Here is a 26,456-nt window from a genome sequence, read left to right on the forward strand (position 1 = left end):
CCACTCCCCCTGCTTGTGTTCCCTCTCTCGCTGGCTGTCTCCACCTCTGTCGAATAAATAAATAAAATCTTTAAAAAAAAAAAAACTAAGAGGCAGCCCTNGTGCTGGGAAAATTGGACAGCTACATGCAAAAGAATGAAACTTGACCACTCTCTCACACCATACACAAAAATAAACTCCAAATGGATGAAAGACCTCAATGTGAGACAGGAATCCATCAAAATTCTAGAGGAGAACATAGGCAACAACTTCTATGACATCGGCCAGAGCAACCTTTTTCACGACACATCGCCAAAGGCAAGAGAAATAAAAGATAAAATGAACTTATGGGACTTTATCAGGATAAAGAGCTTCTGCACAGCCAAGGAAACAGTCAAAAAAACTAAGAGACAGCCCACGGAATGGGAGAATATATTTGCAAAGGACACTACAGATAAAGGACTGGTATCCAAGTTCTACAAAGAACTTCTCAAACTCAATACACGAAACAAGTAAACAAATCATAAAATAGGCAAAAGAAATATGAACAGACACTTTTCCAATGAAGACATACAAATGGCTAACAGACACATGAAAAAATGTTCAAAATCATTAGCCATCAGGGAAATTCAAATCAAAACCACACTGAGATACCACCTTACGCCAGTTAGAATGGCAAAGATAGACAAGGCAAGAAACAACAATTGTTGGAGAGGATGTGGAGAAAGGGGATNCCAGTTAGAATGGCAAAAATTGACAAGGCAAGAAACAACAATTGCTGGAGAGGACGTGGAGAAAGGGGATCACTCCTACATTGCTGGTGGGAATGCAAGTTTGTACAGCCACTCTGGAAAACAGTGTGGAGGTCCCCTAAAAAGTTAAACATTTAGCTACCCTATGATCCAGCCATTGCACTACTGGGTGTTTACCCCAAAGATACAGACGTAGTAAAGAGAAGGGCCATATGCACCCCAATGTTCATAGCTGCATTGTCCACAATAGCCAAATCATGGAAGGAGCCGAGATGCCCTTCAACAGATGACTGGATTAAGAAGTTGTGGTCCATATATACAATGGAATATTACTCACCTATCAGAAAGAACGAATTCTCAACATTTGCTGCAACATGGACGGCACTGGAGGAGATAATGCTAAGTGAAATAAGTCAGGCAGAGAAAGACAATTATCATATGATTTCTCTCATCTATGGAACATAAGAACTAGGAAGATTGGTAGCGGAAGAAAAGGATAAAGAAATGCAGGGTAATCAGAAGGGGAAATGAAGCATGAGAGACTATGGACTCTGAGAAACAAACTGCGGGCTTCAGAGGGGAGGGGGGTGGGGGAATGGGATAGGCTGGTGATGGTTAGTAAGGAGGGCACGTATTGCACCGTGCACTGGGTGTTATACGCAACTAATGAATCATCGGACTTTACATCAGAAACCAGGGATGTACTGTATGGTGACTAACATAATAGAATTAAAAAACATTAAAATAAAAAAAAAGCCAATACAATCAGAAAAAAAATAGTGCAGTTTAAGTCACAATGGAATTCTGAAATAATATTCAGGTAACTTAGAGGAGGCAGGGGGAAAAAAGAAATGAACAACAGAGGGAACAAGTAACACAAAAAATAAAACAGCAGATCTAAGTGTTTTTACATCACACTAATAATTACATTGCTAGGATGGTAAAACTGTTCCAGACTCAGTCCAATTTCTATCAAAGTCCCAGCTGGCTGTTGTGCAGAAACTGGCCAGTTAATACTAAAATTAAAAAGAAAATGCAAGGGACCCAGAACAGCCAAAAGTATCTTGAAAAAGAATGAAGTTGGTGGGCTCCCACTACCTGAGTGCAGAACTTACTAGAAAGCTACGGAAATGAAGATGATGTGCTACTCCCGTAAGGTCACACACATGGATCAGTGTAAAAGTCTAGAAACAAACCCTGACACGTAGGGTCAACTGGTCTCCAACAAGGATGACAAGGCAGTTCCACGGGGAAACACTGAATTGAAAGACTGCTGAGACCACTGGTATCCACATACAAAGAAAAGAAGTTGGGCCCATTTCTCACGCCATGAACTCCAAGTAGATCAGAGACCTAAACAGAAAGGCTAAAAAGGAGTAAACCTCTGTGACTTTGGACTAGGCAATGAATCAGGGCATCAAAAGCAAATGATGAAAAAAAAGCCAGATACACTGGACCTCGTCAAACTTTAAATCCTTTAGGCTTGCACCCAGCCAGGTCTGGGCCACAGGCATGGAGGTGCAGTCAGGCCCTGGGGTCCCGGTAACCCGAGGAAGAGCTGAGGACACGGTCACAAAGAGGGCCTGGCGCACCTCTGCTACAGTCGTCTGCCACGGTTGGACTGTGTGCTCCAGGGAGGTAAGTGTGCTTGGCAGTGTCTGAAGGAGGGTAACTGCAAAGCTCTGAAATGCTCATTTTTTTAATGTAAAAGATCCATGTTGGATGCCGGATCAAACTCAGGAGGAAGAAAAGGACATTTGGTACTATTATGTTGAAACCAAAATAAAAACAACAAAGGATTTTCTCTGGTCACTTAAAACAGAGAAGCCAAAATAGGACACAGATGTTTTGCTACATCTGTTGGGTTGGACCAGTTTTTCCCACCATGAACATGGGAGAAGGTGGATGAGTTCTGGTTTTGAATGTGTATAAAGTAAATGATTCTCTTGCTCTAGGTTATTTTAAGAAGAAAAAAATTAATTGAACACTTATGAGCAGGGAGCATCATAACGTGTTTTGAGAATTGTTCTAAAGCACAAAAGTGGGGCGCCTGGATGGCTTAGTCCATAGAGCACGCAACTCTTGATCTTGGGGTCATGAGTTAAAACCCTACATTTGACATAGAGATTACTTTTTAAAAAATCTAAAGCACAAAAAGTGGGAAGATTGTTATTTTCAAACTTGACTCTTCGACCAAATGACACAATTTGTCCATCCTTTGTGAATATTATGAACGCCACTGATGGGACTTAAAATTGAAAACATGCAGTCTGAGGAGAAAATGTCTACTGGGAAAGTTTAGGATAAAACTTTTTTTTACTCAATCTGTCCTATTTAGTTCGAAAACACATTGTGTTTGATTCCTTGGAAAAAAATTCTCTGCTTCAAAAAATATCTGCAAGAAAGTAAAATGGGGGCACTTGGGTGGCACAGTTGCTTAAGCATCCAATTCTTGATTTCGGCTCTTGATCATGATCTCAGGGTTGTGGGACTATGCCCCCTGGGATCATGGCTCTGTGCTCAGTGGGGTGTCTGCTTAAGATTCTCTCTCTCCCTCTCCCTCTGTCCCTCCCCATTCCACGTCTAAAATAAATAAATAAATCTTTAAAAAAAAAAGAAAGAAAATGACAATCCACAGAAAGGGAGCATAATTTTCGAATCATGTATCTGATAAAGAGACTTCTATCCAGAATACATAAAGAACTCGCACAAACTCCATAATAAAAACACAACCGCATAAAAAAATGGTTAAAGAATCTGAAAACAAAATATACATATGAAAAGAAAGCATATGAAAAGATGCTCATTATCACTAGGAAAATGAAAGTTAACCCCCCAGTGAGATGCCACTTCATACCCACTGGGAGAGTTATAATGAAAAAGACCAATGATGATAACAAGTACTGTGAGGTTGTGGAGAAACTGGAGCCCTCATGCATTACTGGTGATGTAAAATGGTGCAGCCACTTTGGAAAACAACTGGTCAGTTTCTCAAAATGTTGAAGAGACCCAGCAATTTCCCTCCCAAGGGGAATGAAAACAAATGTTCACAGCAGCACTATTCATAATAGCAGCAAAGCAGAAACAACAAAACGCCAGAAAAATAAAGCAACAGGGTGTCTGGCTGGCTCAGTCAGTACAGCACATGACTCTTGATCTCAGGGTTGTGAGTTCAAGCCCCATGTTGGGCATGGAGCCTACTTAAAAAAAAAAAGTAACAAAGTACTGATACATCCTACAAGGATGAACCTCAAAAACATGATGCACACGTGACCTCTCCAGAAGAGACAAGTCTAAGCAGAAAGAGTAGGTCAGTGGTGACCTGGGCAGGGTGAGAGCAGAGTGACTGCTAAAGGGCTTGGGGCAACTTTTGGGGGTGACGGAAATGTCCTAAAATTGGACTGTAGTAATTTCTGCACAACTCTATAAATTTACTAAAAATCATTGAATTGTTCACATACAATGAGTAAATTTTATGGTATGTAAATTAGAAGGCTGTTCTAAAAAATCTATGAAGACACCTCAGAATAAAACATCAGAATATCTAGGATGGGGGGGGGAACAGCAGCCACAATCCTACACAACTTAGCAACAGCATACACTAGGAACACAATGGAAAACATCCTCAGAGGGCTGAGCTACATTGGGCTCAACTGTGAAGAGCCAAACCATCATTCAGGGGTGCCATTTTCCAACATCTGAACACCAAGGCCATACTATTTACTCAGACACCAATGAAAATACAACCAAACTATAATTACAACTAGATTCCAGCAAACTCCTGATATCGAAACTGGCTTACCAACTTGTCTTCATTTCATTTAAAGAGAGACAAGGAATACGGAAGTAGTAAGCGTATAATCCAGAATTTTAATGTATATAAACAAATTTGTTTTCTAGAAGTTCTATGGGGCCCTTTTGCTGCTTTTGATCACGGAGAGGCCAGCACACAGGTTTCAATTATCATTAACTGAAGCAGCTTTCCAGCCAGAGGGAATTCAAAGGGACAAGCCCTATTTCCTTTTCGCCTCCCGGGAGGCAGACGTCTAAGAACATCTGCCTAATGTTGGCTAATTCACTACCTGAACCGAGAGACAAGGGAAGAGAAACTTCAAAGACCATACACAAGAAAGACATGGCTCGCAAAAATAGTTTGGAAAAAACACAAAGGTCAGTCCCAACCCTCAATAAGCAAAGACCACCAATTCCCAAGGAATAGGAAAATTAGGTTTGCAGAGTAAATCAGTCAGCTCCGGCTTCTGTAACAAATACCACAAACCACATGGCTTGAGCAACACACTGATTTCTCGGTTATGGAGACTGGCAAGTTCAAGATTAGGGCGCCAACAGAGTCGGTTTTGGGGGACAGCTCTCTCCCTAGCTTGAAGATGGCTGCCTTCTGGTGTCCTCACACAGCAGAGAGAGATCTCTAGCCTCTTCCTTTTATCCCACTGTGGGGGGTCCACTCTCATGACCTCATCTAAACCTAATCACTTCCCAAAGACCCTGCCTCCAAACACCATCACACTGAGGGGGGACTTCAATATATGAATTTCAGGGACACAAATACTTAGTCCATAACAGAGTTACCACAACACAATAGAATGTGTAGTTCTCAAGACAACAATTACAAAACATACAAAGAAAGAAGGAAGTATGGCCCATTCATAAGGCCCATTCCCATCTCTGAGGAACCTCTAGTATTTTGATTATTAGTCAAAGATGTTACACCAAAATCTTAAATACGTTCAATGAGCTAAAGGAAACTATAACAAATAACTGAAATCAGAAAAAAAATGTCTGAACTAAACAAGAATATCAGTAAAAAGAAATTATGAAAAGGAACCAAACAAATTCCAGAGCTGAAAAATACAATAACTGAAATGAAAAACGACCAGAGAGATTCAATAGCATATTTGAGCAGGGAGAACACAGAATCAGTGAATTTGAAGGTAATACCTTTGAAATTACCCAGTTTGAGGGGCAGAAAGAAAAAAGAGGGAAGAAAAATGAACAGAGCTTAAAGGACCCATGGGATACCATCAAACATCCACAAATGCATTATAGTATTGACATCCCAGATGGACAAGAGAGAGAAAGGGACAGAAAATTAATTTGAGGAAACAGTGGTTGAAAACTTCCCAAACCTGATGAAAGACATGAATGTACACATTCAAGAAGCTCAACAAACCCCCAGAAGGATAACTTAAAAAGATCCACACCGAGGGACATTACAGTTAAAGTGTTGAAATCCAAAGACAAAAACAGAGTTTTGAAAGCAGGAAGAGACAAGTGACCTGCCACATTCAAGAGATTCACAGTAAGAAGTGGTCCAATGTAATCAATCCACCAGCCACCAAGCAGCTGGCTGAACAGCCTCGAGAATGAAGCCATACTGGAGACTCAGGGTCGGTCCCCAGATTGGGCATGCAGTGGTGGGTGTGGCCAGGCGGCCTTGGTGAGTTGAAGTCCATGTTGCTGAGCCCCATCATAACTCCCATCTCTGTCACCATGGCCACTTTGCTCATGGGCCCACTGGGCAACTGCAGGAGATGTGGGGGAAATAGGCTGACTGGTATCCACAGAAGAGGTCAACCTATCCACCTGATTATCACAATCCTCTGCTGAAGAGACTCTGGTGGGCATTCACATGGGATATATCTTTGTCTTTTGTCTCACTCAGAGAAGTCTATCAACATATTTCTACCCCAGACCTCCTTGTCATGAAGTTTCCAATTCCCCAAACATCCAGCCAAACCACTGGCCACAGCTTATCAGTATGCAGCCTCTGGCCATTCCTCCTTCCAAGGAAACTGTTGAGCAGAGTACCACACAATGGTCACCAATCTCAGGGGACTTCAAACACTTCTGCCCACAGCATCTTGGTATTGGAGTTACCACAGAACACAACATGGTCAAGCACTGGATGGAGCAATGCCTTACCCAGCTTTACTCACATAGAGAGGAGACAGAACAAAATCAGTTCCAATAGTAGGCACTGGTCCCTCGTGGCCAGAAGGTGCCCCTGGCAGCCAAAGTAGGATAACTGGCTTATGTACATCCCTTTAATGCTGCAGTTCAGGGACTATCCCCCCTCCAACCATGGGGTCTGAAATCCGGAAGGCTGGGGCTGTGCCTAAGAGCCACTGACAGGCATGCTTCTGCAGAACAAAAGAGAACTGGTTGAGCTTGTAACAGGGAAAGCTATTTCCATACTAGGGGATAAGCCTACACAGGCTGTGCGTTCCAGTCCTAAAACCCATTCTCATGAGGCTGAGAGTGAGTCAAAAGACGATGCACAAGACTGCCTTCCCAACATGATGAATTTCCAGGTGCATGGCTTGAAGTTCTGCCCACTGGGAGGATTTCTGGGGGATGCCTGCAAATTGCACAAAACCATCTGTAAACCAATCCCCACTATTTCCCTCCTCAGTCAACTAACTGTAGGACACTCCCCATGTAGGGAATGTGCCCTAGGTGCAGACTGGGAGAGAGAAGGCGGTACAGCAGGAGTGGGGGCCATGTGACCTAGCCTGTGCTTCAGGGCCTGCTTAAGCCTGATCTCCTGTATCCCACTGTCATTTGATGACAGGGTGTCATGGTGCATGTCCTACTTCACGGCTTGGTGGGTGAAACAACACCCACTTCATGAAGAACAGCTCAGATCACGTGATAATTTGATTGTCCATGGTCAAGTGTTCAGTCTCTACAGAGGCCCAGAAGCGGGCCAAGATCTGTTTCTTAAAAAAAAAAAAAAAAAAAAAAAAAAAAAGTTGTCCATAGAGGACAGCAGGACTTTGCTGCAAAACCCTACGGGCACACACTGTGATTCCCTATGAAGGTCCACCAAAGGCTGCAAAGAGCACCCGTCTACCACAGATACTTGGAGCACCACTGGATCTGCTGGATCACGTGGCCCAAGGGGCACCTGGACGTGATGCAGAGCCTTCTTGCTCTGGGCCCCACTCAAAACCACCAACTTTTCCACTCACTTGGTAAACGGGCCAGAGTAGAACACCCAAACAAGGACTATGCTGTTTACAAAAGTGCTAAGGGGCTCACAGGGCACCGTGTCTCTGTTTTGTTTTGCTTAGATTTTATTTATTTATTTATTTATTTATTTATTTATTTATTTGAGACAGAGACAGAGAGAGTACGCAAGCATGTGTGTGAGTGGGGGGAAGAGCAGAGGAGGAGGGAGAGGGCAAGAATCTCAAGCAGACTCCCGACTGGGTGTGGAGCCCCACATGGCGCTCAATCTCAGGACCCTGAGATCACGACCTGAGCTGAAACCAAGAGTTGGACACTTCACTGACTGAGCCACCCAGATGCCCCCACTGTGTCTTCTTTTTGGTTGTAGGAAAAGCCAGGTGCAAAAACCTATCCTTCACCATAAAAAAGATACTTCAGCGAGCCCCACTCCACTGGATCCCTAGAAATTTCAAAGAGGAGGAAAGTCTCTAATTTCTGTCAAATTTCTTTCCCCCCTTCTGACATGCAAACATCTTTCCAGTGCATCTAGAGTAGCTGCTACTTCTTACTCGACCCAGTCTGCATGGTATCCACCACGGAATGGGCCAGCACGCTATTCTGTGAAGGGAAAGACAGTCAAGGGCCCTGTGACATAAAGCGTGACACAGGGTGGAGAGCCGGGGTACCCCTGAGGTGGGCCAATGCGGACGCGTTGATGGTCTTGTGGCTGAAAGCAAGCTGACCTGGTGGTCCTTGCTAATAGCACAGAAAGAGAGCATTTGCCAGACTGACCACTGCAAGCAGGTTCCAAGGATGTGCTTGTTTGCTCAAGCATCTGGAACAGCAAGTGCAGTTAGAGCACCACCTGGTAAGTGTAAGACAATCATCCTTGTTCTGCACGACCGAGTGAATGAGCTGAGTGCAGGCCATGCAGGGCTCGCTATCCATGAACCCTTCCCGTCCTTGATGGGGGCACTGATCTTTGAAATCCCTCTAATAATGGTTTACTATTCTAGGCAGCCCAGAGGCTCCCACTTGGCCTTGGCCACCAGAATAGCCCTCACTGCACAAGTCAGGGAACCAGTGTGTGATTCTGCCAGCTGCAGAATGATGTGTTCTAGGACTGGGAAAATAGCCCTGGGATGCGTTCAGGGCCTACTGGGCCCACTGTGAGACTGTGAGGTGGACCCAAGCTAAAACTTCACTGATCCCTTGACCCCCAGAAGCCCCTACTCTGACTGGTCTGATGGAAACAGCATCAGTTCCAGTATCCCGTGGTCCTGAAAAGTCTGATGGCTTCCTGCTCCCCAATGCACAGCCACCCTGACTAAATGCCATAAGCCCTGTGGGGGAAGGCTGGGACAAAGAACAAAGGTGTCAACTTTTAGCAGCAAACTGGGGTCCTTCCAGCTTCCCCATCATTCAAGGGGTTTCGGACCTGCAAACTCAGTCTTCAAGTCTGAGAACTGATTCAGGGGCCATGACTATTTTTCAATTCCAGTTAGAGGCCTGCTCACTTGATGCAGCTCGGGTTAAGAACCAGGTCCACTGCCTGTCTATTTCTCCGCCAGGGCACAGGTCTCCAGGAGTCAGATGATTCTGATCGTGGCTTTGGCTCTGCTGTCCATTACGGTGACCGTCCCCACTTGTCTTCAGTGGCCAAGGGCCACCACCTGGCCCCGCCACCCCAGAATGTAGTTATCCCCACTGCACAACCCTCTATGTGGAAAAAGACAGAATACCAGGGACCTCTGAAAACAGGTGTGAAGTTGGGCCTCGAAATCCAACAGACTGGAAGTTCATTGAACAAGAGCTCGGTGAGATTATTAACCTCACCCCGCCCCCCACCCCCGGTGCTGCGAGCGCCCCACCTCTGTCTGGTCACCACTGAAGAGGGCGTGGTGAGTTGAGAGCAGGAAACGGGAGCAGATGCCTCCCCTAAGATGGGAGGCACACCCCAGGCCCTTCCTGCAAGAAGCTTTCCAGAAAATCCTGAGAGATAAGAGGATCGCAATCCAGAAAGCAACAACAGGCTGCTATTCAAAAGGAACACTTGGAAATTAAAAATTAAATCTTAGAGGGGCACCTGGGTGGCGCAGTCGTTAAGCGTCTGCCTTCGGCTCAGGGTGTGATCCCGGCATTCTGGGATCGAGCCCCACATCAAGCTCTCCCGTTAGGAGCCTGCTTCTTCCTCTACCACTCCCCCTGCTTGTGTTCCCTCTCTCGCTGGCTGTCTCTATCTCTGTCAAATAAATAAATAAAATCTTTAAAAAAAATGAAATCTTAGAAATTAAAAATACCACAAAAATGGAAGGGTAGGAGGGAGAAAAAACTCAAGAAATAGTAGAACAAAAAAACAAGGAGAGAGAAAAATGAGAACGGTATCAGAAGATCAAAACCGGACGGCAGAGATGATGGGGAGTTCTAAAACTGAGAGGCAGAACCACGTCATGCTCACTGAACACCTGTGCCAATGCCGCCATGAGCCAGGAGACCCCCACGAGGAGCACCCATGGACAGCTCTGTGGGAGCTCTCCGTGGAGCTGCGGCACGTGAGGCCCTGTGCACGCCCTAGCTCGGTGCTCCCTGCAGGATGCTTACCCTGCTACTTGACCCATTTAAAAACTCTTCCAGATGGCGCTCCGTGGTACACATCTACTTGCAACTTGGTTTTGTTTCGTTACCACTGCTTTGGGGTGGATCCAAGTCGGTCTGTGCAGATCTAACAGGAATCGGTGTATTGAATCCGAGTCAGCAGTGATGTGGGAAACAAAGGCAAAAGGAAAGGTAGAGGACATTAAATGTCCTTCTAACCTGCATCCCACTGACAAGTACTTGAGGCAGGCGGGCTATCACGTTCCTCCAGAAGCTCCCGACTGTGTTAATAATGCCTCAATACAAGGAGGAACCACCTTGGTTTGACCATAGCCAGGGCTCTGGTATCCTGTGTCGTCTTGGGCAGATGAAGAGCCTTCTGGACCCTCCCTTATCTCTACTTCCTCCCACACTGAAGTATAGAATCATCTGCTCCTCGTAACCCCCAGCAGCAGGTAGCAGCAGCTCTCTCTGCCCACGGGTCCTGTCCCTGTGCTTTAATAAAACGACCATTTTGCACTGAGGACATCTTAAGAATTCTTTCTTGGCCTTTGGCTCTGGACCTCACCAAACCTCACCTCTATTCAAAAACTACACAGTTGACTACTGACCGCATCCCCCTTGAGAAGCGACTGACTGAAGCTGCCTGTGAAGGGCCCGTCCACACATGCTAGGCTTGGTCATGGGGTCTGTGAACCTTCGGCTTAGCTAGGTCCTGCCAGTGGCCGAGCCAAGTCCCATCCATGACAGCGACACGAGACTTCTTGTCCCGACCCAGCCCCTGACTGGCACTCGGTGCTGCCCCACATCTATACTACCTTTCTCTAATTACTGGGGTGCCAGTACCCCCCTTTCATGGGCTGGGCTCATCGGCGTAAACACAAGGCCATGTACCCCGGCCTCACTGTGCCCTTTCCCACTAGCTGGGAAGGGTGCCGCCAGCAGCTTCTGACGCAGCCACGGGGCCAACATGGGGCCCCGGGGCGTGACCCACAGCAGAGCCTTCAACCTGCCTGGGATGCCGCCCTTCCTCTGCACCTGTGTGTGGGGGAAATAGCCTCCCAGCTTCTGTAGGCCACAGGGTCTGTGGATTTGGGCGACAGCAGCCGACCCTACACTCTAATCAACAGCCCCCACCCATTTTTCTATCAAATTGGCTTTTTCTCATTCTGTCATATGAGCTCTTTACCTAGTTGGGTATGAATCCCTGAGTGGGAATACGGGTGAATGTTACAAACATTTTCTCCTGTCCTCAGGTTCATCTTCTCACTTTGCCTTTTGTTAAAAGAACATTTCTAAAATTGCCAGATTTTTTCTCCGAAAGGATTAACCAACAGATGTTCCCAATAGTGTAAAAATGCTTATTCCCTATCCTCCAGCTCATACTGTGTATTCTTCCTTTAATTCTTATTAACTTGGTCATTGAAACCTAGGTTTTCATTATGTTACTGTTGACATAGCCCTCCAGTGGAGGGCTGGGGTTGGGCCTGCTCTGGGATGCCGTCTGGCAACGCCAACCCCAGCTCACGTCTGAGTCCTGGGGAGGATTCTCTGCACGCCGCCAGCAGGTGAGGGGAAGACAGCACTGCAGATGGTGGGGCAGGCTTTCAGAGACCAGGACTGGAGGTGATCCACATCACTCCTGCCCACTGCTCAGTCCCATGACCTCCGCCCCCCACATGATGGCACAGAGGGAGGAAACTGCCCAGCTGTGTTCCCAGGACCAAAACTCAGAGGTCTGAGGACCTTCCAGCTCAGCCCCCACAGGTACCCCTGCTCAGGGTAAGATTTGGGGCCCTGTTCCCTGCAGCGCTAGGTCCTTCACCATGCAGGCACTTAGGAAAGAATACCCCAAACAGCCACAGGTGGTCACTGCAGACTGGGGCCCCTTGAGGCTGAGGGTTCTCAGCACCAGGGGCCACATGGCCCTGATACGAGACAGCGGGCCTATACTCAGGGCCCATCACAAGAGGCTGCCACCTTGTCATGAGCTCCCAGGCAGCCCTCCCAGGAGCTACAATCCCTTTCACACTGCACACAGCATTGAGTCAGTGTAGCACTTTGCCCACTGGGGTCTTTGGGCAAAGTGCTACACTTTGGGGGTCCATTTCTTCACAACAGTACCATGGCACTGCTCGGCTTTTTGCCCTTGCTCTCCCACGTGCGCAGGGAGACCCCGGAGGCCCCGGGACACAGGATAACACGGCAGGCAGGCTGCAGAAGCAGGCAGGAGGGCCCGCAGGTCTCCAACAAAGTCTTTTTATAAAGAGATGTGCAGAACTCTCCGACAGCGCCACTCTTGCCACTAAACACACCTGCTTTACCAAAGCCACTTTTCACTGACAAAGTTACTTACGTTACTAGGTCATGGCTTCATTATCGCACTTTTTAAATGAACAAATAATTTTTTAGTGTCTTAGTTTTAAGAAAATATGGTAATATAGGCATATATACCCACATAAACAAAAGCTCCTTGGGGGCCCCAATGTTTAAAAGCATGGGGGGTCCCTGGTTTGGGAGAGGCTGGTGTGGCAGCAAGGGTAGCAGCTCCTGGAGCCAAACAGCTTCAGCTCAAACCCTGCAGCTACACGGCTGCACAGAACAACACACCTTGTGTGCGTGACCTGGCCCCTCGGCCTGTTTCCCCCACGGGACAAGATGAGGTAACCTTCCTTATTCACATAAAACTGAAGCTCTGTACCAGGCACAGAGCGTGTGCCCCACCAACACCTGCCTGGCATAACCTTGCACAGCAGGGGCGTGGCCCGTGTGTCCGAAGTGCCCCTGTACCTGTCAGCCACGTCCAGGTCAGATTCCATCTTGTCCAGGCCCCTGCTGATGCTGTCCAGCTGCTCGCCCTGATGGTGGAGGACTCGGGCTGTCTCTTCCAGGCTCTTCTGGGAACAGGCCATCAGACCCGTCAGCTGCTTCCCCTTGGTCACAGGCAGCGGTGCTTCCGACGGAGACAGCAGCAACTCTCTCCAGAAATGCTCAATGATGCTGAAGACTGCATTCCTACTGGGCTGCAAGGAGCTGAACCAGTGCTTGAGGTGGTCCTTCTCCAGGATGGTGATAGAACTGAAGACAAAGTGAGAAGCCTCCTTCTTGATCTCAGTCACACCAGACAGGGGGAAGCTGACCACAGCCTCCCCGGTTTTATCCGTCACAAATCTCAGGGAGTGAGAAGTTAATGAAAGCTTTCCAGGAACCCATCGCTTCTCCGGTTCTAAGTAGTAGCAGCAAGGCCAGGAGTGCACACAGATCTCTCTGCTCATCTGGCTCCCAGGCTGGTCTGCTCCACGGCCACAGCTACGGCCACTCTGCCTCTGGAGGAGACGGACAGGTTAGCGGATAACTGAGGCTAGTGTGTGTCAGTGCACTTGGACCACAGAGAGTAGGACAGCCCGGGGACTCCCACCACACAGAACAGGCAGGATGGAGGCCCACCCCACCTGAACCAGGGTCCATAGCTCAATGCGACTGCCACCCCAGGGTCCCTCACAAGAACACCACTTCTGCTGTGACAACCCCACCAATACACACTCCTCACACGTTCCTACACTAACATTCTCCTCCTGAAATCTTCATCATAAAGGAAATAATCCTACAGGCAGACCTTTCCCTTCTTGCACGGCCCACGAATTTCATCAAGTTCTATGAAATTATCTAGTTCCATGTACATATCTGTACGTACAGTTTTATATGGTTGTAAGTAGTGAAGGTACGCTGTTTGCATCTACAGTTTGCATTTGCTAATGAAGTTTGGAAAGTCAGACATGACAGATGTAAGACAATCCTTACAGAACAACGCATACGCCCATCTCACTGACCAGAAAAAGCTCACAAAGCCAGGAAAGGAGGAGGGCCCCGTATAAGATCAAACCACAAGTACGTGACATGGACTTGGCTACAACTAGGCCTGGGAATACCTCGTGTACCTCCCTTGTGGGCAGAGGTCCAGCTGTACCGGGGCCTGTCTTCCACTCCCCCCGCCTCCCCATGCCACGTGCACACATGGTTATGGCATGACCTCACTTCTAAACACAGGAGAACAAATCACTGATATCATCTCTTACAGTACTGAGAAGTGTGGCCTTCACAGCGTGGCCGGAGCCTCAGGGAGTCTCTGAATCCCAGCATGGGTTCTAGGCTCCACAGGCCACGAGGGGCAGCAGGTACCAAGGAGCCGACCTGACATCATCCCTGGCTCCTAAAGCTCAGTGCCACGGAAAGCCAACGAATGTGTTCACTGAGCAGACTTCTCCATGATGCCCCATCAAGCAACAAAGGCTGGGCAAGACAAGAAAAGAGCTTACATCGCACAGAGCTTCCTAATTACACAGAATCCAAGTGCCTGGAGAGTCGGCAATGCATCACAACACGGCCGACACACCCAGCAGACAGCAAGCTCACCCTGTGACCTCAGGAGGGCTCTGTGAGGGGCCAGCAAACCCACAGTCCAGACCTGCTGAACACCACACCAAGTCACCCTCCTGAGGCCTTCCACACACATGCTCTGACCACTTGGGGCAGAGACACAGCATGGCTCCCTCTCCTCTGGGACCACGTCTCTTGCTGGACACAGGGAACCAGAAAGCAAATGTGTCCTGCTCAGACTTGTCTCCCCAGCAAGAGAGACAGCCACCCGACACTGAAACAAACACAGGCTACAGCGTGCTGCCGGCCTGGGGCCTCTGCCGGTGCAGACCCGTGACGTCCCGCACAGACCCGCCAGCGCCGTTGTGCCACGGGGCCACCCGCGGTCACTCAGACTGTGCAGGGTGGAAAGGCCTCTACTCTCAGAACCAGGGAATGCTACCCACAGTTTCTGGTGTTTCCTAGTCGAAGACCAAGCTCAGAGGCTGGGCGCCTCCGCCCCACCACAGACCCTGCTCACTGCGCTGTCAGCACCTGGAGCCGGCCTGACCCAGGTCCTCCTGGCTGACGCGAGCCTCCTGCCCTTCAGCCACCCGACCACCACAAACCGTTTCAACCCGCAGAGAGAGTCGGGGCCTGTGTTGTTCACTGCTGCCCGGTGTTGGGAAGCTTGCTGCAGCGTGAAGGCTGAGTCCCTGTTAACAAAAGCCTGTGCCCCGGGGGACTCCTGTGCTCCAAGTGAGACGACGCACACATGCTCCCCAATGACGGAGTATGGCACTGTGGGTCTGAGGAGCGCCACCTGCCACATGCTTTACGACTATGGGAAGTTCCTTCACCCTCTGGGCCTGTTTACCCACGGCTAAAGTAACTGAAGACTGAAATATGCTAGAATTCAAAGACAGAAGGACAAGGGAAGAGGAACGAACTGTGAGGAGGAGAAACGAAAAACTTCTGACTATGGTACTACGTGTGAGGACTGTGAGAACAGCACCGGGGTTTGACGATTCCAGGAAAAAGCAAATGGAGAAACGTGTGGCCAGCACCCTTCCTACCGCACTGTTTCCATGACATTTTTCCCAACAGACGGAGTAAACAAGATGAAGGGGAGGGCCAGAGCAACAACAACATTCCCACACCCTCCCTCTCCCTCAGCTGTGAACTCACCTGCCACACCTGTCCCCAGGTGTCCCCGGGTGTCCTGCCTATCCCCTGCTCCCCACGACCAATGGCAGGAAGCAGCGCCCCTGCTCCCTGCAAGGCAGGGCCTTGCTCTTGTGCAATGGATCCCAACCCCTTCCAGCAACACTGACCTCTCCATCCTTCTGACACCAGGCCACACTATTTCTCCAAAGGCCAGATGGCAAGTACCTTAGGCTTTGTGAGCATAGGGTCCTTGTGTAAGGGTGCAGCTCAGCCATCCTACAGCGGGAGCAGCCGGAGACTGCACAGAGGCAAAGGGGTGTGGCTGTCCTCATTCACAACACTGGGGGCCACCACGCTTGCCCTCCCCCATCCTAGACCCTCTCATCAGTGTGCACAGATGCCCTAAGCTCTCCATCCTAGGGTAGACCAGCGGCCCTCTCCCCACATCCCCACAGCCCTCTTCAGCTACCGCTCCTCCAAGAGACACCCGCTGCGGCTCCCACCACCAGGGACCTTCCCCCCTCCCCCGGGACAGGCTGCTCTGCTCACTGCTCACTGACGCTGCTCAGCCCAGACCCCCAGGTGGCCAAATGCAATGCCCACCTCTGTGTATTCTAACTTCTGTCTGACACAACTGCCCCTCTGGAGAGACAGCATGCTTCCTCCCTGGTCTCCCACCCCCAGCCTCGGGTGATCCAGGGGCGCCCCTCCTTTCCTGCCCCAGCCCCCCACTACCCCATGGCCAGCTCCAGGGGTTTCCTTTCCCCTGTAACAGACCTTTTGCTGACCACAAAGCACTTGCCACAGCTCCCAGGAGCCTACATGTTGACAGGCTCAGTCTACATGTTGAAGCAGCAAATATCAGGAGTAGGGTCCTTGGGGCCATATGCACCCCAATGTTCATAGCTGCATTGTCCACAATAGCCAAATCATGGAAGGAGCCGAGATGCCCTTCAACAGATGACTGGCTTAAGAAGCTGTGGTCCATATATATAATGGAATATTACTCAGCTATCAGAAAGAACGAATTCTCAACATTTGCTGCAACTTGGACGGCACTGGAGGAGATAATGCTAAGTGAAATAAGTCAAGCAGAGAAAGACAATTATCACATGATTTCTCTCATCTATGGAACATAAGAACTAGGATGATCGGTAGGGGAAGAAAGGGATAAAGAAAAGGGGGGTAATCAGAAGGGGGAATGAAACATGAGAGACTATGGACTATGAGAAGCAAACTGAAGACTTCAGAGGGGAGGGGGTGGGGGAATGGTATAGACTGGTGATGGGTAGTAAGGAGGGGACGTATTGCATGGTGCACTGGGTGTTATACGCAACTAATGAAGCATCAAACTTTACATCGGAATCTGGGGATGTACTGTATGGTGATTAACATAATATAATAAAATTAAAAAAAATAAAAAAAAATCATAAAAAAAAAAGGAGTAGGGTCCTTGGGCACAATGCCAGCACATTGTGGGCATCAGGTAAATACGTGGAAACAGCTACTGTGTCCACCATGGACAGCTTTCCTCCTTCCACCTCCTGACCCGGGTCTCTGGTCTATGCTATGCTCCTGGAGGCCTTATCCAGTCCTTGCTGTTATAGCCTGGAACCCACGTCGACCTGCGCTGACCCTGGGAATGGAGCTGAATAAGGATGGGAAGATTTTGGAGCAGCACCCCAAGGGATGCTCACGGGGAGACGTGAGCAGGCGCATGGACGAACTCCTGACACCTGGCATTCTGTACGATGCACTATTGTAGATGGATGTCTCTTAGTGCCTGCACCAGGCCTGTGCCCTGGAGTGAGCCTCAGCATCAAGTAAACACCCTATTTTTAGTCACTTTCCAAAGGAACAGAACCAGCGACATTTTACACACGTTCCAAGGACTCCTGAACACAAGAAGTCTGGAGGCAGAACAGTGAGAGCAGTGTGTCCCGGCGCCGGCGGCCACCTTTTCCATTACATGCACCACCTGCTCTTCAGAGCTCCCACTCTCAACCTGGAGGTTCAGATGTGCTGCTGGGGGCATCTCAGGGCCACAACACAGCCTACTCACACGATATGCACCATCCTTCTCACCCTCGGAAAGGAGGAGGAGGATTTTTCCCTAATCCCACTGCATTTCCAAACATGCGCTAACGTGAAAGTCCCCTCCAGCTGTGTGGACAGTACACTGCTGGGGCACGTCTAGGCTCGGAGCAGCGTCCTGCCTCCACATTCTGACTCAGTAAGTCCGAGTGGGGCCCAAGAAAGTGCTTCCCTCACAGTTCCCAGACGATGCCAGGGCCTTCGAGGGATACAGCCTGTGTTGTAGTCCCAGCTCCAGCACCAGAGGGCCACCGTGTGGACTAGAGGAAGCACAGCATGGAACATGGGGTCCCATCTCCTACCCTGGCTTCCTGGCTCAACTGCTTGAACAATCCTGGGGAGCATGTGGACCCGCTGGCCCAAAGCCTCCCCGTTTCTAGGAAACTTGGTTTCAAGAACCGAGCTTCAGGACCCAGAATCCTGGGATTCTTCCCAGGCAACACCTATCTCAATTTCATATTTCTTCTAAGATACACACTTCATTTTTTTTAAATGATTTTTTATTATGTTATGTTAGTCACCATACAGTACATCCCCGGATTCCGATGTAAAGTTCGATGCTCCATTAGTTGCGTATAACTCCCAGTGCACCATGCAATACGTGCCCTCCTTACCACCCACCACCAGTCTATCCCATTCCCCCACCCCCCTTCCCCTCTGAAGTCCTCAGTTTGTTTCTCATAGTCCATAGTCTCTCATGTTTCATTCCCCCTTCTGATTACCCCCCTTTTCTTTATCCCTTTCTTCCCCTACCGATCATCCTAGTTCTTATGTTCCATAGATGAGAGAAATCATGTGATAATTGTCTTTCTCTGCTTGACTTATTTCACTTAGCATTATCTGCTCCAGTGCCGTCCAAGTTGCAGCAAATGTTGAGAATTCGTTCTTTCTTATAGCTGAGTAATATTCCATTGTATATATGGACCACAGCTTCTTAATCCAGTCATCTCTTGAAGGGCATCTCGGCTCCTTCCACGATTTAGCTATTGTGGACAATGCTGCTATGAACATTGGGGTGCATATGGCCCTTCTCTTCACTACGTCTGCCAAGATACACACTTTAAATCACACTTTCTCAATCTTCAGACAATGACAAAAACTCTGCTTCCCACACTCTTCCGAAATGCCTCCGGTGATCTGCATTCACAACTGAAATCCAATAATTAAGGATTCATGCTAAGATGTGGACTGTATATGGTCAATTTTTTAAAATAAAAAGCAAAAAACAGCAGGAGCTTACGTAAACAAACTTCCACATGTATGAAATACAGAGACTTTGTGTGTGTGCACGCGCCCACGGCGGGACGGGAAGAGGAGAGAAAGACATAAAACAGGAAGCAATAAAGGAATGCCTGGAGAGATAGCTGCATCTCAAAATGCCTTGAACAGTCCGGTGTGGATAGGATTACAGGGGATTCTTCTCCACATCGACCGCCCCACATGTTCTCCCTGACTTCATGCCACACACTGGCCCATGGAGGAACTCCACATCTGGAACACACTGGGCACAGCGAGGCCACCTGGGAAGGCAGCCCAGCACACAGGGGATCACACAGCCCTTCGTGCTGCCCCACCTGCCCACCTCACTGGCGCACTCAGCTCCGTCCAGAACCCGGACGCTCCCAAACTCATCGTTCTCCAGTCCCCCCTCTCCTGGGCCTTCCCCACGCTGTGGTCCTCCCTGTTCTCCTTCCGGGTAAGCCGCAGGACACGTGGAAAGAGTCCCCCTCAAGACGCTCTCCAAAGCTCAGAGTCCCAACTGGGGAGACCTCCCTTATCCCACCTCCAAGATAAACAGGGCGGCATCTCCCCTTCCCCTACACTCAGAGTGTCCCCTGTGTTTGGGAATGACATAAAGCCAGCATCCAGATTTTACAAGGCACGGTCACCAACTGAGCTGTAGATGCGTAGCCCAGAACTGAGTCAGGCAACCCTCACCAGGCGCAAGAGCACAGAGGTGCGTCTGCTCTTCCCTCAAGGACGCGACAGGTGTTCATTCTCCTTCTTGTGCTGGACCCTGTGTGAAATGTGTGAAGCTCTGCCTGGCTCTGTACTCTCCTGCGCTCTTCCTTTGCAGACTGACAGGGTAGGATGGTGTTTACAGGACAATTTTCTCTACACGCTCAGACCCGGATGGGTCACCCCCACCATGTCCCCACTCAGACGTCCCCCGATTTCCGTCCTGCTAGTGTGCAACCTCAAATCCTCACCTTTGATCCCCCACACCTGCATTTCAGGCCCCCTGTTCCCCCGCCAACCCCTCACCACCCACTCCAGGCCCCCACCATCCCCTTAGGCCCCAAGCATCTCTTCCAGGTCCCCACAATCCCCCTGGACCCCACCGGTCCCCTCTCGGCCCCCAGCGTCCCCTCAGAGTGCCCAGAATCCCCTGGGCCCCCGGCACCCCCCAGGACCCCACCTTTGGCCCCGGGGCCCCTCTGTCAGAACAAGAGGGGTTCTCATAGCGGCAGCAGTAGCAGGCAGGACTGAGCCGGGACAGGGACTGGAGGACTCTGGCACAGGCTCGAGCGCAGACCGGGGGTGCCGCTCACCTGTGTCACTGGGGAAGTGCGAAGGCGGCGAGACTCGGGTGTGCGGCTGTTTGACAATTTCAGACGCCGGACGGACCGGTCGCTGCAGAGCAGCTGTGGGCCGCTCTCGCGCCTGCGCAGAATGAGGGCCGCAGGCTGCTATGCGCGTGCGCCCAGGACCCGGCGCGCCGGGATTCGTCCTCGGGCGGGAACTGTGGCCGCATTCTCTTGATTCCGCCCTGCCGCGCCGGGCCGATGGCGGGCTCCGAGAGCCTGTGCCTCGCGGTTTTCGCTCCGGCTGGCAAGGAAGAGGGGAGCGGCCGGTCCCGCGATAGCGTCTGCTCCGGAAGTAGTTGTAGCAAGTACTTCCTTTTCCCCTCCCCTTTTAAAAAGCAGGGAGGTGGGAGGCCGCCGGCGGGTGCCGGGCACACGCCCCTTGCTGGGCCGCGGTGTCCCCGGGAGCCGGGTCTCTCCCGCCGTCGTGCCGCCCAGCGCGGGCGCCGAGCCCGGCCGGGGATGGACAGGGAGACGCGCGCGTTCGCCGAGAGCCACTTCCGACGCCTCCGGGGGCGACCTGCGGGCGCGGTGGGCGCCACCGCGGGCCGCGTGGACTTCATCGAGAGCCCGGACTCCTTCTCCTACGCCGACTTTTTCAAGGGCTACCTGCTGCCCAACGTGCCGTGCGTTTTCTCCAGCGCCTTCACCGAGCGCTGGGGCAGCCGCAGGCGCTGGGTGACGCCGGACGGGAAGCCGGACTTCGAGCACCTGCTCCGGAACTACGGTACGTGCGGCGCGCGCGAGCTGCCGAGGCCTGGGGGGCCGCCGCCGCCCGCGGAGGGCGCACAGCGTCAGACAGCCTCTTGTTTCAGGAGACGTGGTCGTCCCCGTGGCCAACTGCGGGGTCCAGGAGTACAACTCCAACCCTAAGGAGCACATGCTCCTCCGAGACTACATCAGCTACTGGAAAGACTACATCCAGGGGGGCTACTCCTCTCCGCGCGGCTGCCTCTACCTCAAGGACTGGCACCTGTGCAGGTAAAGGGGGCGGGACGCCGCTTCCCCGGGACCTGAGCGAGCCCCGGACGCGCCCAAAGCAGCTTGTCGTTCCCCCGGGTGGGAATCTTCGTGTGTACCCAAACCTGGCTCCTGTGGCGTGTTTGGACGTGCTCCCCATGGCAGGGTTCACGCGAAGTCATTCACCCTGGCTGCCCCAAGAGAACGTCAGGTGACGTTCAACCTTCCAGCAGGGCCGTGCCCGACCTGTGTAGCTTCTCCATCACCGACCAGCCACTCGCCCGCCCTTTCTAAGGAGGCCTTGTGTGGTCCGACCGCACCCTTCTTCCAACTCCGGGAGCTCCAACGGTGGGGCTCTGGGACGTAGCTCACGCTCATGGGCCTCCGCACCCCACCGCTGCTGCGTTCCCACGCCCAGAAGGGGTCCTTGGGTTTTGTGTCCATCCCCCTTCCCAGGGGTGTGCTGGATACAAACAGAGACCGTCCTACTCACACCCCAGCCAGCTGGTACAAGGCACAGAGTACAGGCTCGATGAATTTTGTATAAACGAGTGGACGATTGAAATCTTGCTTTGCTGATGAGGAAAGTAAGGCTTAGGATCGTAACGTGAGTCACTCCCTTGCGATTCCCAAGACCCATTCAAGAGTGCATCTCGCACCAGCATGCCTTGGATGCTCCCTGCCTCACTGTGCCTTGTCTGGCAGGGAGAGCTGGCCAGGGGCTGGATCAGGGACACCCAGACCCTGGCTGTGGCCCCCAGGGACTCCTATTCCAGCAGCACTTGGGACTCCTAGACCTGATGGTCCTGCACGGTGGGTGTGGGCTTGAAAGCAGTAAGTGTGTTCTGGGTATTACACGAGACACACTTGTCCTGGAAACTTGTTCATTGTTTGAAGGTCAGTTTTGACTGAATATCGTTTGTTTTCCCTGGAAACCCTAGAATAAACAGAGAAGAGGGAGGCCAGGCAGGCAGAGGTGGCCCTAGGGGACGTGATGTCTGAGCAGGGTTTTGAGAGATAAGTAGGAGTCTGGCGGCCTGCAAAGGCATGGCAGCAGGTGTTTGGTGCTGCTGGGACTCTGTCCCTGGTCATGGCCTCTAACCATGAGTGATGTGTGAGCTACTACAAAAGCTTATTCCAGCGTGTGGTTGGGGGAGCTGCACTCTCCCTGGGGCTCGGTTGGTGTCCTGTGTGTGGGGCCTGTTGTTTTGGTTGTGGGGATCAGGCTTTTGGACCAGGAGGAATGGGGGCCTGTGGGTTGCGGAGAAAGACCTCAATGGACATGGGCCATATTGCCTGGGCCACTGGTAGTGCACCCACACGGCAGACTCGAGGTCATTGGCAGGGCGAGAGTGTGGGTGAGGCCCTCGGGTTCTGGAGAGCAGCATGATACAGATGAGGCAGTTAGAGCCCCAGCCAGACCGGAGGCTGACGTCCCGGACCTGGTGCGAGGGCTTCTGGAACAAGTGCGCTGCTGCCTACACAGGTCATCTGAGCGGCGTCACAGCACCCCCAGCGCCGTATCGTCTGTTTCTGAGGGGGCTTCGTTCCTTGGGCGGGGCTCCGGTGGGGTCATTTGGGGCTGTGGTCATGTGGTGGCTGGACTAGCACGGGGTGGTCAGCCGTACTGTGGATGCCAGCTGCAGAGGGCAGCTCTGGGTCATTGATGTCCTTCCTAACCTCTGGTTATCTTATGTGCTTGGGGCATAGGTGCCAGAAGGTGGCCACTCCTGCCACAGCCGCATGTCACTCCCTGCAGGGACTCCTCGGCGGAGGACGTGTTCACCCTGCCCGTGTACTTCTCGTCCGACTGGCTCAACGAGTACTGGGATGCCCTGGATGTGGACGACTACCGCTTTATCTACATGGGGCCCACTGGCACCTGGTACCGTGGGTCCACTCCCAACCTCCTTTCTGTGCCTTGTCCCCCACACACTCTCCTCAACCCTGTCGACTCTGTCAGAGCCTCTCAGAGATGCCCAGGCCTTGGGGAAGGCTGTCAGGTGTCCCATTTCCAAGCCCACTTTGCCTCTGGGGGCTCTTATGTGGGGGAGGTGTGAGCGCTGGGGCCTCCGGGACCCCTGTCTGTGGCCAGCCTATTCTGAAGAACCAGACCACCTCTGGTTCAGTAGACGCCAACAAGAGGTTTCACACAGGTCGCCGTTCCACGCTGACATCTTCCGCTCCTTCAGCTGGTCTGTCAACATCTGTGGGAGGAAAAAGTGGTTCTTCTTCCCTCCGGGGCAAGAGGAAGCCCTGCGGGATTGCCACGGTGGCCTGCCCTACGACGTGACCTCGCCTGCACTCCTCGACAGCCGCCTGTACCCCATGCGCAAGCACTGTAGCCCACCCCTGGAGCTCACACAGGAGGCAGGCGAGATGGTCTTCGTGCCCAGCGGGTGGCACCACCAAGTCCACAACCTGGTAGGGTGGGCACATGCCACCGCATGTGCCTGCAACATGGCCCGGACAGGTCAGGGAGACACCCTCAGGCCTCACTGGTCTGACCCCGAGCCCGGAGTGTCCATCTCCCCGTTCATCTGCCTCTTGGCCTGCCCAGCAGCACTCCTCACCCTTAACATGTTCTTAGATGCCTTTCCACAGAGAGAGGGCCGGGCACACCCCTCCTCATCCCACAGTGGGCAGGCTGCCCTCTAAGAGAGCCTGGGAATAGGACTGCGCAGACTGTGGAGAAGGGCCATCAGCTCCTGTTTCTTCCCCACCTCCCACCTTTCTTCCCTGGGCAGCAGTGGGTCCTTATACACCGTGGAGTTTCCCCAGCTCCCCTGGGAGCCCTGCTCTTGCTTAGCTGTGCTCTCAGAAGATCTAGCCCCCTCTTCATGCTAGCACCCACCGGGACACAGGAGCAGCCCTTCCCGGCTGAGGAGGGTCGCAAGGACCTTGGGATGGGTTGGGGATGGTCTAGTGTGGGCTCATGGGGACACCCATGCCCCACCCCTTCCAGGAGGACACCATCTCCATCAACCACAACTGGGTCAATGGCTGTAACCTGGCCAATATGTGGCACTTCCTGCAGCAAGAGCTCCGGGCCGTGCAGCAAGAGGTCAGCGAGTGGAGGGACACTATGCCTGACTGGCACCATCACTGCCAGGTAGGCCAGCCTGGGCAGGAGGGAAGGACTGGGAAGGGCTCTGCGGGGCTGAGAGATGGGGCTCACCAGGGCCAGGGCTGCAACGTGGGGAGGGCATGGGGCAGCCCTCAGGGCAGCCTGCATTCTCACCAGAGGGCTTGGTCTGTAAGGCCAGAGCTGGGGTCCTGGGGACATGGGAGCCGCCACCCTGCCTGTGTAAAGGTCAGTCTGGGCCTGAGGCAGGTCACTGGGGCTTACAGGCTGCAGGATTCAGACCCATCACCAGCTAGCCCCCACGTATCTGTCCCCATCCTCAAGGACTGGGCCCTGCCCACAGTCCACAGACACTTGCCTGGAGCTGCAAGCAAGCCGTGGCTCACTGGTGCTCCTCTCTGGCCAGGTCATCATGAGGTCCTGCTCTGGGATCAATTTTGAAGAATTTTACCACTTCCTCAAGATCATCGCTGAAAGGAGGCTCCTCCTCCTGGCGAAAGGGATGGGCCCTGGAACCATGGAGGGTGGCGCTGGCACCGGGCTGGGCCCCCAGCAGGCTGCTTTTGATGTCAGCCGGGTCACAGAGGTGCTGGCATCCGTGGTGGCCCACCCCGACTTCCAGAGACTGGACACAAGCGTGTTCTCACCGCAGCCGGAGGAGCTCCTGCAGCAGCTGGAGGAGGTTGTGGCCACTGCCGCCTCTCTTTAGTGCGTGGTGCTTGCATCATGCAGGGCCCTGATGTGGAAGGCAGGTGGTTCTACAGTCCCATCCGTAAATAAAGCTCCGTGCTGTGTGGCATGGGACATGTCACCTTCCTGTGGAGCCCTGTGGCCTCAGGTGTCCCAGGTGTGGCTCCTGCTCTTACAGGTGTGATACTGTCCTGGCTGTTGGCAGCCCCAGGACCCTGATGCCTGTGCAGGGGGTTTGGGCTCCTTGTCTTCATGAGGCTCAGTCAGTGCTGAGTGCCCTGGATCCAGTGAGGGGGTGGGTGGGCAAGTCCTGCGAAGTGAGATCTGCAGCCAGAACTCAGGCGTGGGGGCAGCATGTGGCTGGGATTCCTGGTGCCCCCTGCCTTCCCTCAGCAACGACCAGCACCCGAGCCCATAGGCCTCCCATCCACAGCAGTGCAAGGCAGCTGGCTTGTCTTGCAGGGCCCCCCTCTGTAGTAGGATCACGCCCCTACTCCTCTCCATCTTCCCTTGGAGCAAGCCCCTCCTTGTAGGGTGAACACTCTGGGACCCAGGGCCTCCAAGTCTATCCCACAGGAGAACCACTGTTTACATAGAGCCTGCCTTCCCTCTGCCTCCCCTGCACCCCCATCATGCAGGCCCCCAGGCGTTGCAGGGGCATCATTCAGGGGTCCCTCGAGGTCGGCTGACACCCATGATTTTATCTTCCTCTTATTTGTGACAGGACTGCCGTTGCTTATCGGGCTCCAGGTCCATCCCTGTGTCTGCACACCCAGTGAGGGCCTGGGCCTTGCCCCAGGTTTCCAGAGCCCCCTGTAGTCCCTCTCCCATCCTTCACACGTGCTGGCCATCTTAGACCACTAGCAATCAGTGGTTCAAACCACTCTGCATACATGTGCCCCAGCCAGCTTCCTCTGCTCTGCAGAAATGTTTCAGTCCGGTCTGCGGGCCAGTGTTTGACCTGCATACTTAGGTGCACCATCCAGTTTCTAGTCTTTGCACACCTGTGTGCCACTCAACAGTGACAGTAGTAGGGATCTCCAGAGAAATGGGGCCCACAGGATAGAGCAAGAGATGGTGGGGGGTGGTGAATGAAGATCTGCAGAGCAGGCCAGGGACCTGGGGAAAGTGGACTTTGTGGTCTGGCATCCAAAGTCTGCAAACTCAGGGTTTGTGTGTTGCAGTCAGGAGGCAGAATTGCTTCTTTGGGAGACCTTTGTC

General features: G+C 51.9%; 2 protein-coding genes across 8 annotated transcripts in view; one reads left to right on the forward strand and one right to left on the reverse strand.

The window, feature by feature from the left end:
* Positions 1-20,617, reverse strand: part of SNAP47 (synaptosome associated protein 47) — a 51,248-nt gene extending 30,631 nt beyond the window's left edge. For 5 of the 7 annotated variants that reach the window (XR_004623909.1, XR_004623910.1, XR_004623911.1 and 2 more), the window contains exons 1-2: positions 20,468-20,617; positions 13,089-13,624 (exon numbers count right to left, since the gene is read on the reverse strand). Coding sequence is in view for 4 of the 7 variants with exons in the window: in XM_034655770.1 (XP_034511661.1) it covers positions 13,089-13,573 (485 nt within the window). In the remaining 3 variants the exon portion in view is untranslated. Of the gene's footprint in view, positions 1-13,088; positions 13,625-20,334 lie in introns of all 7 variants that reach the window. The other 2 variants (XM_034655766.1, XM_034655768.1) reach the window with 2 other exon arrangements.
* Positions 20,618-20,686: 69 nt separating this feature from the next.
* JMJD4 (jumonji domain containing 4) lies at positions 20,687-25,349 on the forward strand. The gene is made up of 6 exons (XM_011218103.3): positions 20,687-21,227; positions 21,316-21,481; positions 23,220-23,345; positions 23,617-23,884; positions 24,426-24,572; positions 24,952-25,349. Exons 1-6 carry the CDS (start codon positions 20,702-20,704, stop codon positions 25,252-25,254), a joined length of 1,536 nt encoding a protein of 511 aa, XP_011216405.2. The 5' UTR covers positions 20,687-20,701; the 3' UTR covers positions 25,255-25,349.
* Positions 25,350-26,456: the final 1,107 nt, after the last annotated feature.

The sequence above is a fragment of the Ailuropoda melanoleuca genome, chromosome 3 (assembly GCF_002007445.2).
Source record: "Ailuropoda melanoleuca isolate Jingjing chromosome 3, ASM200744v2, whole genome shotgun sequence".
In the NCBI taxonomy this organism is placed as follows: Eukaryota; Metazoa; Chordata; class Mammalia; order Carnivora; family Ursidae; genus Ailuropoda; species Ailuropoda melanoleuca.